Source organism: Amphiura filiformis, chromosome 6 (genome assembly GCF_039555335.1).
Source record: "Amphiura filiformis chromosome 6, Afil_fr2py, whole genome shotgun sequence".
Lineage (NCBI taxonomy): Eukaryota > Metazoa > Echinodermata > Ophiuroidea > Amphilepidida > Amphiuridae > Amphiura > Amphiura filiformis.
Genome location: NC_092633.1, coordinates 54,670,178 through 54,686,996, shown reverse-complemented (window position 1 = coordinate 54,686,996; position 16,819 = coordinate 54,670,178). Strand labels below are relative to the sequence as shown.

General features: G+C 38.1%; 1 protein-coding gene across 1 annotated transcript; it reads left to right on the top strand.

Annotated features, from left to right (window-relative positions):
* The first annotated feature begins 2,033 nt into the window (after window positions 1-2,033).
* Window positions 2,034-6,054, top strand: LOC140154616 (uncharacterized). The gene is made up of 4 exons (XM_072177184.1): window positions 2,034-2,250; window positions 3,554-4,021; window positions 5,052-5,153; window positions 5,559-6,054. The coding sequence occupies exons 1-4, from the start codon at window positions 2,034-2,036 to the stop codon at window positions 5,735-5,737; spliced, it is 966 nt and encodes a 321-aa protein (XP_072033285.1). The 3' UTR covers window positions 5,738-6,054.
* Window positions 6,055-16,819: the final 10,765 nt, after the last annotated feature.

The following is a 16,819-nucleotide window of genomic DNA, read 5'->3' as shown; positions in this document are numbered from 1 at the left end:
GGCAGCATACATGAAAGGAAGAATTATGTAACCTTACACAGAACGTTATGACTAGTTCAATTCCCATTCATGTATGCTGCCAGTTCGAGGCTCTCCCCGCACATAGTGCATAATGGCGGAACCGTGCAAGTAGCGAATGGAGCAGTCCGGGCAAATTTCCAGATTAGGAAATGCGACCAAGCTGGCAACACATTGTATAGTCCAGTATATGGGGATTTAATGTGTACCCCAGGACTCTACCAAACCAACTTCTTTAGCTTCCTTTTATGGTCCTATAACACATTCAAGATGTTAACCAAAATGATTCCCGTCACTCCAGCCATATTCAAGATCAAAGTTCAACACAGAGGTCAAATTTCATTTTTAAAAGTATTCCTCTTATTTCAAGGATTCAGAAAAAGTATAGTTTGACCTAGCTGCGACATACCGTTCTTGAGCTATAGTTTTAAAAAATGTCAAAGCTGGGGTGGTCAGTTTTCTTTGGCCACACAGAGTACAGGGGTCAAAATTAAAAATGCTCCCATTTCAACGCAAATGGTCTCAAATTGTTCGTCATGTAAAAGTCAAATAAGTTCAAACACCGCTAGTTGGTCGGTCGCTATGGGAACACCAATCTATAAATTTTACAAGTTGATATTTTAACCAAACCAACAATCCAACTTGAAATAAATTAATAATATTAATTAATATGATCAATAATAAGCGGGGAAGTGTTTCTTACAATAGATATAGATCAATATAAATACAATGTTCCCATTAAAAAAGATAGCTTTTCAGGAAACCAGAATTATCTAATTGTTCAATTTAACGTCAGGCCCATTGGCTCAATTCAAATCTCCAATTTTTAAAAGTAAATAATTCTTTCATCAAGCTTGTCATTTATATCATCGGATCAACTCAAACAATAGACCCTCCCTCGGGTCCATGGAGAACGACTGGTAATGTAGATTATATAACATTAAATAAACCCGATACATGGACCCTTCCAATCTGTAGGCAAATTGACTTCCAGTTCCCAGCATTTCGTGGGAATTCACTTTTTACATCCTGGGTCAGACGAGTTTTCTATATATATCACGTCCGTGGTCTCACTGTCTTGCCGTTTGTGTAAGACTTGTGTAAGCGGCTACTCAGCCTGACCAATCAATGTAGAGCTCAGCAAGCAAGGCGATATTTGAAATGAGTTTTCATTGATAGTCTGTTGATCATAACCAACGCGTGCGCAAAATGACAATAGAACTGGTTCATGCATGTTATGTGCCTACCATATTTGAATTAACAATGGGGCGGGGCTATCATAATTGACGCGACAGTAACGTTACATAGCTTGATAATTATTTGGAAGTCAGTTTACTATCAAAGCGGAACAGTCTCGGATTAGGAGAGCTATTATAAAAAAATAAACAAGTTGGTTTGTAGATTAATTGAGTTTTCGTCGACGCACAGTGCTCCAGGAGCACTATAACTTTGTTGCCATTAGTTAGGGCTTAGTGGTGTGTTGGTTTTAATCTTTGGAGTGAAGGAGAAGGTGGTTTTAGCTCTAATTAATAATAAATAATAATAATAAATAATTAAAATAATAATTATTTACCCAGAGATGGAACCGAGACTGTGGGACAGTCTACTCAAACAAAAGATCCGATACAAAACGCCTAGCTGTTTTTGTATCGTTAATTGTCAATAGTCCTGACAATTAAACCTGGTAACTCAAAAAGTAGCTGTCAATCAATCATTGTGACTGGACTATGAGAATTTGCGAAATTTCTTGGATTATCCATTGTTATTGTTATACATTAAATTACAAAATATTTGAACCGACGCACTGTATAGATACTGCGCCAAACAATTAGGCTATATGTGATCACATCTGTTCTATTCTTGACAAAATCACGGCAGTATAATGTAATTCTATAACGCGCGGAAGATGCGTATGATCGATGAATAAACAATTGAAATATTTCGTCTTCTACTTCCATGTTTTAACCATGTTAACATAATAATGCTCAAAAATAACCTCGAAAGCAACCTTTTTGATGTCTTTTTCATATATTTTCAAAGGTGTAACAATAATTGGGCATGATAGTGAAGGTGACGTTGAAACCCCGCCTGGTTTTGAGACCCCTGGCTCTTATATCAAGGAGATTGTATACCAAGCAAGCATTCCGCAGATTACAGCTCTTATTGACGCATCTACTCACTGTGAACAATACATAAAGTATGAATGTCATGGTACTGCAGCGTATTATGGAGGTACATATCAGAGATATTGGATAGATTGCGATTTCCAAACGTACGTATCGAACGTACGTGGAATCTATCGAAAATCACTCTCCTGTGACGGGATTTTGAATAGACTCCACATATGTTCAATGCTACGTTTGGAAATCGCAATCTCTCTACTGCAATGTTCCATACGCGGTACGTGCGTTCAATACGTCCGTTTATGTACGTGCGTTCATCATGTATCGCATGAGGCTGTAATACTCAACCAACGATTTTGCATACGACGTTCGTCCTCTTGTGACGCAAATGCAATTGGCAATAATAGAAAAAACGGGGTAGTGGGGCATTGGTCGGGAAATGAAAAAATGTACTTCAGTGTAAGTATAGTCTGAAACTTACAAGCCCCATTATTTCCCAACATTCCCCGAGATAGTGGAGGGTGGGGTACTTGAATAACCAGTACTATAACAGTACTATTTCCAGATTCAAGTGACCATGTATGGTATGCAATTACTAAGAACATCCAGGTTATCCTATTGCTACCTAGCTCTAGTATAGAGCCTCTGGCACTGCCCAATAGCACAAGTAATTATGAGGTCTGACTATACCATGTACAAGCAATCTGAGTTCTGAATGAGCCTCGGCGCTACGCGCCTCGATGTCGGCGCTACGCGCCTCTTCACAACTCGACGCTGCGCGCCTCGAAGTCGGTGCTACGCGCCTCTACTGTTGGACATCGCCTTCCGAGGGAACTGACCATGTTCTAATTGCTACCCTTACTGATCACCTTAAATCCAACCTTGGTCTAATGAAAACTTCTAAATTGTTGGTCAAAAGTGCCTAAAAGTACACAGAATAGAAAAGCAACAAAAAATCTTCAGTATATTTTTTTTCATATAAATTTTCAAAAATTAGATATGAAGATCTGGGAATTTTTGGTGATTACATCTAAAAACTTGGTCGAAATTTAAAAAATTAATTTGGGTTAAAATCATGCTTTGATTTTCTTCAAACCCCCGAACATTCTTATATAGATCTAACGTCACTGAGTTGCATTCGTCAAGTAGTCGCAGTAGTGAGGCCCAACATTTTCCATACTTCCATATTTTCTACGATGGACGAAAGAAATTAAAGACAACAATTATAAGTTATCAAATTTTGTGCTGTTTTGTTATGGTTTTCTTCGCACGCTAAAAACGTCCAAATCCTCAGTAGAGTAGCCAGGATTAGAGTGTGAGGGGCAAAGCCAAATTTTCGTCCTCAATTTTTTGTCCCATTTTTTTTGACATGTTGTCATTTTCAATGTTGAATGTTAATATCATTTTCACAGCCGACGTTTGCAGCACAGGTTGGCCAGTAATAAACCGTGATGGTCCAGACAGCGCTGGTTGGACATTTGTAGCACAAGATAACCCGTTTCTTTGCAGTGGCCAAGTTACAAGTTGGACATATCAAGGAAAGTTCTCAGGATCATTTCGAGCCATAGTTTTCAGACCGGTTGAGGGATCTCTTACTCAATTTCAAATTGTCGGCATTAATGATATACCAGCAGGTGCAGTTAATACACCAGTCAATTATGTAATACCTGAAAATGAACGCATTACAGTCAAATATGGAGATGTAATTGGATGGTCATTTGGCAGTGGTGTAATAACATATAATGGAGGAGGGAGCTACAATCTCCGATGGGTTGGCGGCTATTTACATGCCAGCTTAGTAGTCGATCAAATAGTTAATATCAATGGTGGTGCCGGAGCACGTGAATACTCCATTGAAGCTACGGTCGACTCTCTTGCAGGTAAAATAATAATATTCCATAAACCGTTTCCCAAAAATTCGATTCCGGCAATTTTTTTTCTTACTACAAAACTGTACCCGGTTCATAGGCGGCGGAGGCGTGCGGGGAAGGGTAGGACAGGGGGAACACATCCCCGCCCCTAATTTTGCAAGGGGCATAACAAACTTTTTCATTGTATTTCTACATGCATACTGAATTATACGGTCCAGTGCACACAAAATATTGTTTGAGCGTCATTTGTAAAATTTCTTGTTATCAAATCCAAGTGCAAATTAGGTAAAATGATGTTAAACATACCTATGATGACGTTTCGTGCTACATCGTAACACTTTCTCAAATCGACTGACCAAATCTCCCAATCCTCGTCTGCTTCCTGTCGGGAGCTTGACGTTGGTGGTACTGTATTGGGCTTTATAAGATTTTAAGTTATTTGTACTTTAGTGATTAGGGGTACCCACATCATTTTAATCATGTAAGAAACAAATCTTTTGACTCTTTTAGACCCTGAAATGAAAATATAATACTATGTAGATATGCCTCATTTACACAGTATAAAACTAGTTTTCACTTTGATATCATGCCACAAAGTTTTTTGGTGTCACTAATTAAAGTGTTTGCTTTAGTAGTAAGTTTGTGAATGCTCGGCGTTTGATTGATTTCAACTCATCTCCGTTGCATCTATAAGGTATGATTGGGAGTAAGACCATCATATTTAAACATGTTAAATATAGCAGCTTACGCTCTGGTGTTCTGGCCATGGGCGGAAAGGCTGCATCGTGAGCAACACATTGCTGAGTGTGAATGGCCATTTGACTAATTTCTCTAAACCATTGAACTGGAAGACCCGCCACTGACCCCGTATCGTATTTTAAGTGTATGGAAATTGATGTAAAAGTGGTATGTTTAAACTATAGATAATATTTTTGATCTTTTGCTGGAAACAAAAATCAGGAATGTTGCCGACATTGGCAGAAATAAGAAAGATATTTTGAACATCAATATATTTGAAACTACTTATGTTTTACTGCAGCGGAATGGAACGTATGGTGGGAGTCACGAGATGGTCAGAATATGTATAACTTTGCTAATGTACCAACAGAGACAGCAGATTGTATCCCACAAGAAGAACCAGGTATATATTGAATTTCCCTCATATAGCATAGGACACAATTTATTATTCACTGCACTATAAACATGTCTAAAATCTTGAGGGGTCTCAATTCCCCAGACTGCTCAAAAAATTTCAGACCAGAATAAAATTGTAAACCCAAAATTGTTTTCGTCAGGACGCTCAAGAATCTAAAAAGTGAGGTATACCCATTTTTGTTCTTGGCAAACGTGTGGGCAGTGTAAATTTCGCATTTGCGATCAATTCCTGATTTGGTTTGAAAAAATTCCAACGTGGACACTGACTATCGCCCTGTTACACGTCTTTCATTATATTTGTATTTTATACATATAATTAGTAATGCAGATTACTTTATTGTAAGCCATAATAAAAATAAACATGATAATTTTGCATTCCAATTATTTTAAGGTTGCGATAATGGTGGTGTATGTAACTGTATCACCAATGACGACGTGCGAAGATCTGATGAGGGCGTACTTTCTGACAAATCCAAACTACCTGTTACAAAAATACATTCTGGAGAAACAGAAGGCGGAAGCTTAGAGAGATCCAAAATCACACTTGGAGCCTTAAAGTGTTCAGGATGAGTTTCTCTCGTAACCTATGTTCTTACCGTGGGACACACGTTGTTTTAATTCTTTTTCACGATTTCTTAATCTTTTGCATGAACATTCATCTTAAAATATCACTTCAAATCACTAGTAAGTTTGATTTGATTTGATTTTATTCTATTCGGTACCTCCATATTGCACATACAACAATACAAGGTAAATAGATATAAAATGCATTAAGATAAATAACATATAATACACATAAAAAAACAAAGCAAGGAGATATCACAGGATAGCCCTTTAAGCCCAAAGGCTTATTTCAGAAGGGGTCCTTTATACATAGAAGGGCAAAAGGCATAAATAAAAACATACAAATAAATATATATACAAGTGAATATCAAAAGTAAAAAAAGTATTTAAACATGAATAAAATCATTAGACTCACATCAGCTAATATCTAAGCAGCAATTTGGCTTCAGGGCTGGCCATTCCACTTCCGATGCCCTAACATATGTCTCCCAGCAGCTATCAAACTCCATCAATGACAGAGAAGAAAGTAGAGTTGCCTGCCTCGACATCAGTAAGGCTTTCGACAGACAGGGTATAGCACTGGCAAAGCTATCTGCTCTAGGTTTCACTGGAAAGCTGCTGAAGTGGTTGAAGGACTACCTCACCAATCGTTCCCTGAGAGTCTCACTGAATGGGATTTCATCAACTGAAAAACCTATAAATGCTGGTGTCTCACAAGGCTCCATCCTTGGACCACTTCTTTTTATTATCTTCATCGATGACATCACTTCCGGACTTACAAATCCATCCATCAATCTTATATACTGATGATGTAACCCTGATGTCATCCATCAAGTCCAAGGAAGATAGAATTGGCGCTGCAATATCACTTGACGCAGACCTCAAAGCAATAGAGACATGGGCAAACACATGGAATGTACTGTTTGGAGCTGCGAAGTGCAAGACCACCACTATTTCTAACCGCAGAGATGCTTCATATAGTCACCCTAGCCTCCACTTTTTCGGAACAACTCTGGAAGAGGCAGACAGTGTTGACCTTCTTGGTCTTACTGTTAACAAAGACCTGTCATGGACCCCTGTTGTGGACAAGATGGCAAGAACAGCCAGCCAACGTCTTGGTATCCTTCGTCGTGCGGCCCCTACCTTGTCCCTTCTCAGAGAGCAACGATATATAAGACAATGATCCGATCCAAGATGGAATATGCCAGCTCTGCATGGATGGGTGCTTCCACCCACTTCTCTGTCCAAACTTGATGCTATACAGAGAAAAGCGGTACGCATCATTGGCATCTCAGAAGCAGACGGACAGAACCATCAAATACAGCACCTGATACATAGAAGAGCAGTAGGAGCCATCACTCTATTTCATCGGATGTTCTATGGCGAAGCTCCAGAACTCCTTCAACATCTGTTACCAGATCGTATGATTATTGATCCTCGTCTGCGGCGTTCTGTCAGATCCCACGACCAAGCTGTCAAAATCTCAAGATCCAACCTGGTCAGCCACCAGAGGTCATTCCTTCCATCCTCAGCTCACCTTTGGAATGCTCTACTTGGTCCAATTATCTCTAACCAGAATCGGCTGAGCTTCAAACGGGAGGTTAACAACTATCTTGGCGCCAACCCATCAGCGCTATCATACCGATAGCAGCTGTTAATGCCTTGCATAGTTTAGACATAAAAAAAACCACAAAAAAACCCAAAAAACTAAATTTGGTTAAAAACATGAGTTTTTACAGACTTTTTGAAACTTGGTTTATCAGAAATTGATTTGATTGCACTTGGTAAGTTGGCCCAATCCTGAATAGCATTATAATAAAAAGAGCCAGAAGTGATGGTAGTGGATTTTGGAACACGAAAATTTTGAGCACTGTTTCTGGTACTGTATTGGTGCACGTTTGAAACTCTGAAAAAATTTGAACTAAGATAGTCTGGGCCAACTTCATTAAAAATATCAAAAACATGGTTCAACCTGAGTTGTTTTGCCCTATTTTGTATGTTAAGGAAATTAAGATCTTTAAACTCATCTTCTGTAATATGATACATGCAATTCTTATTTTAAATAAATCTGATAACTTTGTTTTGAGCAATTTGAAGGCTTTTACTCATCTGCTTATGTGTGCCAGCATGCCAAGAAGAAATAGAGTAATCAAACAAACAAAGTACAAGAGCAGAGCATAAAATTTTCTTGATATTTTGATCAAGAAACTTTGCCTGTCTGTAAAGAAATTTGAGTCTAGAATTTACTTTTTGTATGATACCAAGACCCATTTCTTCGCCATTCAAGCACTGGTCAATAGTAAGACCTAAGTATTTAACTGAGGTAGTAGCATGAATTGTTTGCCCTTCACACTCAATGGTAATATTTTGCATTCTTCAATTTACGTTTTGTTCCAAAAATAATGAGTTCTGTTTTACCCGTGTGGAGAGACAGTTTATTATCAATGAGCCATTGTTACAGCTTTCCAGATTTTTGCTAAGCTGCTGCCCAATTTTTAACGGATCTTTATCAGAAACCAAAAGAGCGCTATCGTCTGCATACTGAAGGAGCATACAATCAACACAGTTGGGCATGTCGTGCACCGAACAAAGGAACAAAATGGGACCCAAGATACTCCCCTGTGGAACTCCACATGTTAAAGCCATAGAGTTGGAGTCTGAGCCATTAACATTAACAATCTGAGATCTGCAATTCAGATATGAATCAAACCATTTAGTGGAGTTCATTCCCAGAGCAGTAAGCTTTTGACATAAAATAGAGTGATTAACACTGTCGAATGCTTTCTGGATGTCAAGAAGCACCATTCCAGTAAACAGACCAACACTGATTTGGTTTCTGATATGATCTTGAAGATAGATAAGACATGTGTCTGTGGAATATTTACCTCTAAAACCTGACTGAAATGTAAATAAGATGTTATTTTCCGTGAGATACCTGTTAAATTGTACAAACACTGCTTTCTCCAAAATTTTGGAGGCCACAGACAAAATACTAACAGGTCTGTAGTTGCCTACTTCCAACCTGCTCTTTTTATATAGTGGTTTGACCTTGGCAATTTTCATTTCACTTGGAAACACTTCAGTCCTGATAGAGAGATTAATAATAGATGTGATTGGAGTTTTAATGACCTCTGCAGCATCTTTCAGAAAACGAGCCGGCAAGCCATCTAAGCCCAGTGCTTTTATCGATGTTAAGATTGGTTAGCTCATCATAGACAAAGGCCTCACTGACCTCATGGAGATCAAAGGATCCATTCCTAATATGACTGTAATAGCTTTGGAACCTGTTGGAGTTAACATCATAAAGACCACTTGGCTCAGGTAGCTCACCAACAAGTTTGGCAGCAACCCCAGTAAAGAATTTGTTGAAATGATTAGCAACTTCTTTGTTCTCAAAACACTTTTTACCATCAATATCTAAAACCATATTGGTAGAGTCTTTTGTTTTGTTTTGGTACCCAAGCTCTTTGAGATTTTTCCAGAGCTTTTTAGAATCATTTAGCCATGTTTCACAGACAGTAATTATTTTGGCTCTAGTATTGGATGCAGTCAATTTTAATTCACTCATTTTGGGACAAACAGAACGGGCATTGAGATTGATAATGTAAATACCCTTCTTAGAAAAGGTTTTTAAAACATCGTCAGAGTCAATATTGTTTATTTTAATATTGTTTATTTTACAGTTTCTATCATCTTTCCTTGTGGAGATCCCGGTGTCCTGGCTAACGTTGTTATTTTCAGGCTCAACTTCATTTGGTGAATCTGTGCGGAATCTTGTCCTGGGGCCTTTTCCTATATGAGTTACACGCATGGAATTGATCTTTAAAGATCTAAGACATTTCCAAACATCAGGGTTGATATGAGTGAATTTTCCATAGTCTTTGAATTCAAGTAGTTTATCACGATCATAAGTAATGCGATGGCCAAAGTTCGAAGTTTGGGATGGTGATGGACATTGGTCAGGTCCGAGGTTAGGGTTTACATCACCAGCAACAAGGAGGCGGAGTTGAAAAGTAGCATCAGAGTTATGGTGGTATGGAATACGTGCTTTTAAAAAACCAGACGTTTTTATGCTCTGATGTATAAGGGTTGGAAATCTGGGATGAACATAACACAGATCATATTGCACAGTATAGTGTATAGGAGTCAAATGACACCATAGTTCATCATATGTTGTTGTTTGTACATATTGACCACCATGAGAAACTGTCAATAGAGTTACAAGTACTTGAAACCAGCAGCAGGGCCACACCACTCCACGCCATACATAAATTCTGCCAGTCACATTTCCCCAATATGAAATTTTTTTAAAGTAAAATTTCAATTTTAATTTTACTTCATTAAAGTTTGGCGGAGGCGGGGTTCGAACTCACGGCGGCGGACTGCTTTGGACACACTATAAACACATCAGCGCCTTAGACCACTCGGCTACTTGTCTTGTTGGAATTCATTTGGAACTTATTCGAAGATATAATCGCAACTTCAACATAGGCCTACCACGTGACAAGCAAAGGCAGAAAACGTACCATATTTTGGAATTATATTTCAAATAAAAACATTTATGTGTATTATTAGCGCTCAATTGTTGTTAACTGCGTGTTTTATACAAAAAAAATCAACGATAAGCATGATAGCTGGGCGTCTATATGGACAATACATTATATCGATTTTGACACGTGCTTGTGTCTCAGTACATTTCCATGGTCAGTAAAAGACTAAAGAGAAAATCCTACCAATGTTCTTGTGGACACGTTCGATGTTTTTATCTATTACATAAAAAATCCATTTTAGACCCCAAATGTTTCTTCGGGAAATAAAAGATTAGAATACCATAAAAACGAAACAGTAATCTTTTGCCGGGTCTAATGTTATTTATACATAGATTTTTTAACGTTTTTTCTATCCTTATTCTTGCTCAATTAAAGAAATATTTTGGCGTATAGAAAATTTAAATAAAATTCTCTGCTTCATAAACGACCTCAAATATGCCACAGTTGGGTATCACGAATAGTTATATATGATGTGCAGTTAATATTCATATTTTCTTTTATACAGAGGATGCTTCAGTTTTGACAGGAAAAATATTTTCTTGAAAACCCTCTCACTCGGTTATTTCAAAACAGTAACCACGCTTCCCTAGAATGTGCAATAATTTAGCATTAAAATTTTTCTTATTCTAACAGCAAGCGTTTCTAGAATGAATTATGGCGAAATGTGGTGTACAGCAGGGCTATGACACTCTATTCACGTGGTTTCTTTTCCAACGCTAAAAGATTACGAATTTTGGTGGTTTGTAAATGAAAAGTGTCCGCACTATTGATTGATTACGTAACTGTTATGAATAATTTATTAGTTTTTCAATGCAATCGCCTCGACCCATTAATACATTTTATCTGTATTTATCAAAGTACTTGGAATAGCAATCTGGTGAGTTCACTGAACTACGCCCAAATACTGATGGAGTTTTAATGGCGCTAATCCTCTCCATACACAGATGAACAAATACAATAGGAGAAGGTCAACACATATGACCTCCTATATGACATGTTATATGAGATGTACAACAACCTGAATATCATAAAGATCAGTGTTCGTTTGTGCATATGAACTGCATATTTACAATACTAAATATTACTCGTTATATATTATGTCAAATATTGGTATTATGACAACACGGTATATACATTGTATATAAAACGACTAATAGATCCTACTATCATGGCGTCAGGTCATTGGTTCATCATATCCCGTATGTTTCTTAAAATTCATTCATATTTGAGACAAATTTCTGTGCCCATTTTATAGGCGTACAGGTGGATCCGGTTTTTTTCGTCATTTTCATTTCTTTTTGATGAAAGAATTAAGGGTTTCCACTGCACGGAGGCCACTATGTGATACTAATTTAATGCTATTTGTAAATGAATGCGGATTCCCGGTTGTTGTTTTTCCACAGTGTGACAACTGTCCACCCATCCAGACAACATCATCACATAATAAAACGTCTGTATTTTTACGATGAGTAAATATTAAACTGAACTTTGCCTTGGAACATTGTGTAAGACGGTGTAAGATTTTGTGGGCGCCCTCAACATTATTATCCTCTTTGTATCCGTAAATGACATGGCATAGACTGTGTGAATTCTATGAAGACTACTTATACATGGGGTCATATCCATGGACACAAGTAACGATAATTGACAACACGATACGCGACTGTATTTAGGGAGGCTAACCACTAATAATTAATAATGCCGGGTAGGGCCTACTCCTGGGCGACTCGTGTGGGCAAGGACGCTTAGGACGGTGACCAAATGAGTCTCAAATTTCACCGGGGAGGGGAGAGGGCACTCAAGTATGATAATGTAGGCCTATACGCATGTGTGGCCAACTTTTTTAAGCACCCCCCTAAAACGAGTTTTACCCTACCAGCAAATTTAGGATCAATAGGCCTAAGCTAACTTAATACACTAAAGGAAGTTTTGGATGAGAAAACGGACATTTTGATGAGAAACGGCCAAAATGGTGAGAATTTAAATTTTCTCATTCTTTTGGATGAGAAACTTCCTGGTGTGTGTGTCAATCATTATTGTCTTATTAAAATCCGAGACTTTGGTTGACCTGTGCTAGACTCCAGCACATGTTAATGACGCAAAGACAGTTGTGGTAACACCATGGTCGCAGACCTGCAAAAAAGCTCAAAAACAGATAGTAATGAAACCAGTTTTTATTTTCCTTGCTCTAGCGAGTTCACATCCAATTTTATAAACTTCAAAAGACAATTTTTAACTTCAAAAGCAGATCCAGTTCAAATAACTATCCTCAGTAGATGGAGCAGTCTATAATAAACACTTGTACATAGCAGAATACCAACAATACTCCACAAAAACCATATAAAACAGCACAAAATTACAGAAGTTGTGGAGGCGACCTGCTGGTGCACAACCTCTTGCATACTATAGTTTTAGCGTAATAGACATCTTATTAGCAAAGCTGGTCCAATAAGCCTATGTTAATACATCCAGGACGTTTTATGTACGTTTTTCTTTTCTGTTTGTCGTAATGGAAACGTACGTTTGCATGCGTTTAAGGCCAGCATAACCTAGTAAAACAATCCCCCGGAAATCCTAATCCTAATTTCAGCAGAAAATCTGAGCGGAGAACCGGAGATCCCAGCGAACCCAACATAGCAACCATAAATTGCAGCTGAAAACGGAACATGCAGCGACAAGCGTTGGTAAACGCGCGTATATTACGCTTCATACTCCTTATACAATCGGTCATATTTCACCAACGATCTCGCTGAAAAGGTGACATGGACAACTCATTCAACAAAAATACTTCCAGCATGACACCTGGTCCAGTTATTTACTGTCAACGTCTGACATTACTATTTCAGGCGAGTCATATAATTATTGTCCTTGGCTGATTCCCCATCTGAGTCATATATTAGTATTTCCCTTGGCTGAAGAACTGGTCATGTTTTAACGTCTGCCCGAAAACTTACGCCATTCATGAATTACAATGGGAAAATGAAATGCCAGTTAATCAAAGTTGTATTATGAAAAGCAGAGAAGGCAACTTCATGTCATCAATCATTCGCGATGAATAATTTTGGGTTTCAGAGAGAAACGGTCAAACGAATATGATCGTTAAAGCCTTGAAAACGCTTTCAAAAAGTTTGTAGAAAATCTATAACCAAAGAACTTTTTGTAATAGTTTTCATTGCGCCATCATTGAAGTAGATTACCTGGTGACAAAAATGAAGCAAAACGAAAAATGAGGGCGTGATTCTTCTTGCAATTAAGTAGCGTGTACACGGGGTACACGCGACACGTGACGTACGAGGCTGTTAGCAGTTTACAAATTGAAACAAAACATACTTGCAATGGGGTACTTTGTCGAACCCCAACGGTTTTAAAATAACATAATTTTTTCTTTAGCAACACATCATTTAGAATTGTGAAGATTTCATGATTACGTGTTAATCCAATGGAGACGTCAAAAATGGCGATATCGCACCCGCCCGGGCTTATCATAACTTATAAAAGGCCACATGTCACAGGGGAAGTTGCCCAAAAGTGTCAAAATTCTCCAAAAATGTCCGCAATTTTGCAACATTTTTAATGTTACGTAAAGTTCCCCAAAAGTGTGTGAGGTTGCTGACCTATTTGCGCTGCATTGGAAAATTTTTGACAATTTCATAGAATCCGCGCTCACTTTACGCAGCTTGCGCGGGAGTTGAAGCAATTTTGAGTAATTTTGAAAACTTTTGAGCATCTTTTCAGCAACTTTAAGCAATTTTGAGAAAATGTTAAGCAATTTTGTGAAATTTTGAATAACTTTACGCGATTTTGAGAAACTTAAAAAGCAACTTTGTGCAACTTACCGCAATTTCGAGGAAGTTTTAAGCAAGTTTGTGAAACTTTGAATAACTTTATACTATTTTGACAATTCTGGACCAATTTGGGCAACTTCCCCTGTGACATAGGGCCTTATAAAGACAAATGATACAAGTCAATTCAGAGTCAGAGATTGACGCTAATGCTTACTCCTACTCGACGCCAATTATTAACCCCTCGTCAACCCCATCCCTGATGTTTTCTAGTCGCCGTACGTCCAATACAAACAAACCATCATACGGCTCTATGCAATTATTTAACCATCTTTTGTGCTTATGTAAGCGAAACAAATTTGACCCTACCAACTTACTCGAGAGTAGGGTATGCCATCCAACCTCTAGGGTAGGGTGTTGTTGAAGCCCGTTTTTGTAACCACTCGCACCTAGTCGAACGCCTTATTGATTGAGCTAACTTGACTGTCTCAGCTATCCATTATGTAAGCATGGTGAAAGTGCCATAACTTCTAACTTTTTGTAACACCAATAACGGAGTGGGGTCTGTAACAACGCCCTTTGTTTTTCTATATTAATCGTCATTCTATAATCATCGTCATCTACTGTCATAGTTGGAACCAATGTATAGTTATGGTTCTTGTCTATTCAGGGTTCCAAGGATGATTTTAGAAACTACCGGCCCATATCTCTGTGCTCTACAGTTGGAAAAGTTATGGAGAGGATTGTTGCCATTAGACTGCAGTCGCACCTGATACTACATGGTCTTGTCGCAGACGGTCAACATGGTTTCTGTCCAGGAAGATCGTGTGCTACTCAGCTTGTCACCATGCACCATGACTGGGCGTCCATTCTGGACGAACGCTCTCCTCCGAGAATTGATGCTGTGTTCCTTGATTGGTTCAAAGCCTTTGACATGGTAAGTCATAGTCTTCTTCTTTCTAAGCTTCATGGATATGGTATAATAGAATCCAAAGGGTGCAATACCTTGGTAAATTCTCCAATTGGATTCGTGTTAAGTCGGGGGTCCCACATTTTTGGCTCCATTCTTGGCCCTCTACTTTTCAATGTCCATGTTCTTGATCTTCCCTGTTTTGTTTCATCGTCTCTTCCGTAGTATGCCGACGACACGGTCCTTTATAGACCCATTACATCTCCCCAGGATGAAGATATTCTTCAGGATGACTTAGATGCAATCAGGACGTGGAGTACCATTAATAGACTTCCCCTCAATGCTACAAAATGTGTGGTAATGCACATTACCAGATCCCGTCGTCCTATTTCCGTTAGATATCAGATGGGTGATATCCCTCTTGAAACCGTTTCTACGCACAAGCACCTCGGCGTTGTCGTGTCTTCAAACCTTGAATGGGGTCCCCATGTTGACACTATCACTAGTAATTGGCCCAACGTTTGATTGGCTTCATCCAAAGAACGGTTGGATCTAATAATCCGGATACCATGAACTTAGCTTTTCTTTGCTGTGGTGAGACCTATCCTGGAGTACTGTGCTCACAAAAATAAGCTGGAAGGGGTCCAGAGAAGTTTCACCAGATACTGTTTTCCTGGTCCCCGGCAGTCTAGGCCTTCTTACAGAACAAGGCTCCAAACACTTGAGATTCCCACAATTTTGATTATCTGCGCATTATGTTTGCTGTTGGATATCTGTGGAATAAATACAATATTAGCTGGGCTGACGATATCAAGCTTAATACTCTTTCCTCCAGACAAGCAGTCAACATAGATTTCCGGCATTTCGCAGCCGAACTGATGCTTTTCATAATTCCCTCTATGTCGCTTTCCCTAGGTTATGGTCCGCCTTACCAAATGATGTCTCCAGTGAAATTGTCTTTAGTTTGTTTTCTTTTTCGCGCAAATTGCGTAGTTGCATGTACCTTTATCAGTAATATGTTGTGTGTAGGGTTTTTTTATAAAATACTTTTTCGTCAATGGGGTTATCGGAGACCCACATTAAAGTGATTTAACAGTATTTATTGTGGGACATTAGAGCACATCAGACATATCGAATTGCATTCTGAATGTCCTTCTGATATCAAATAATTTTGATTTTTTGAAATTCGCAATGTAATACACATTTTATGGCAAATTATTAAAAATTTATATTTTTGATATTTAACAGTACTCGAAGTAAACTTTATAAATCTGATAACATGTATTTAAAGGGTATGTAGGTGGGATGAAAAGCCGACGATCAATTGAAAATGTGTACCTTTCATATTGAAGATATGGATTTTTTTTTTTTTTTCACCAAAAAAATTAGGTCCTTTTGGGAAAAAAAAGGTCAAAATTTTCAATTGATCGTCGGCTTTTCCTCCCAGCTACATACACTTTAAGAATATATCATTAGATTTATAAAATTTACTTCGAGGACTGTTATATATCAAAAATGTGACAAATATCAAATTTTAATAATTTGTCATAATATGTGTATTATATCGTGATTTTCAAAACATGAAAATTATTTGATATCAGAAAGACATTCTTCGTATTCAGAATGCAATTCGATATGTCTGATGTGCTCTAATGTTCCACAAAAATACTGTCGAAACGCTTAAAACGCTCATTCCAGATCCCTTAACTGTTGACAAAATATTCATTCAAAATATTCATTCAAAATATTCAAAAAAAGCATTCTGTTAGAATGTTTTGCATCACATAATCACAAATCTTTTATGGAAGTTGTTAAGGTGGTACTACACCCCTTGATAAATTTGTGA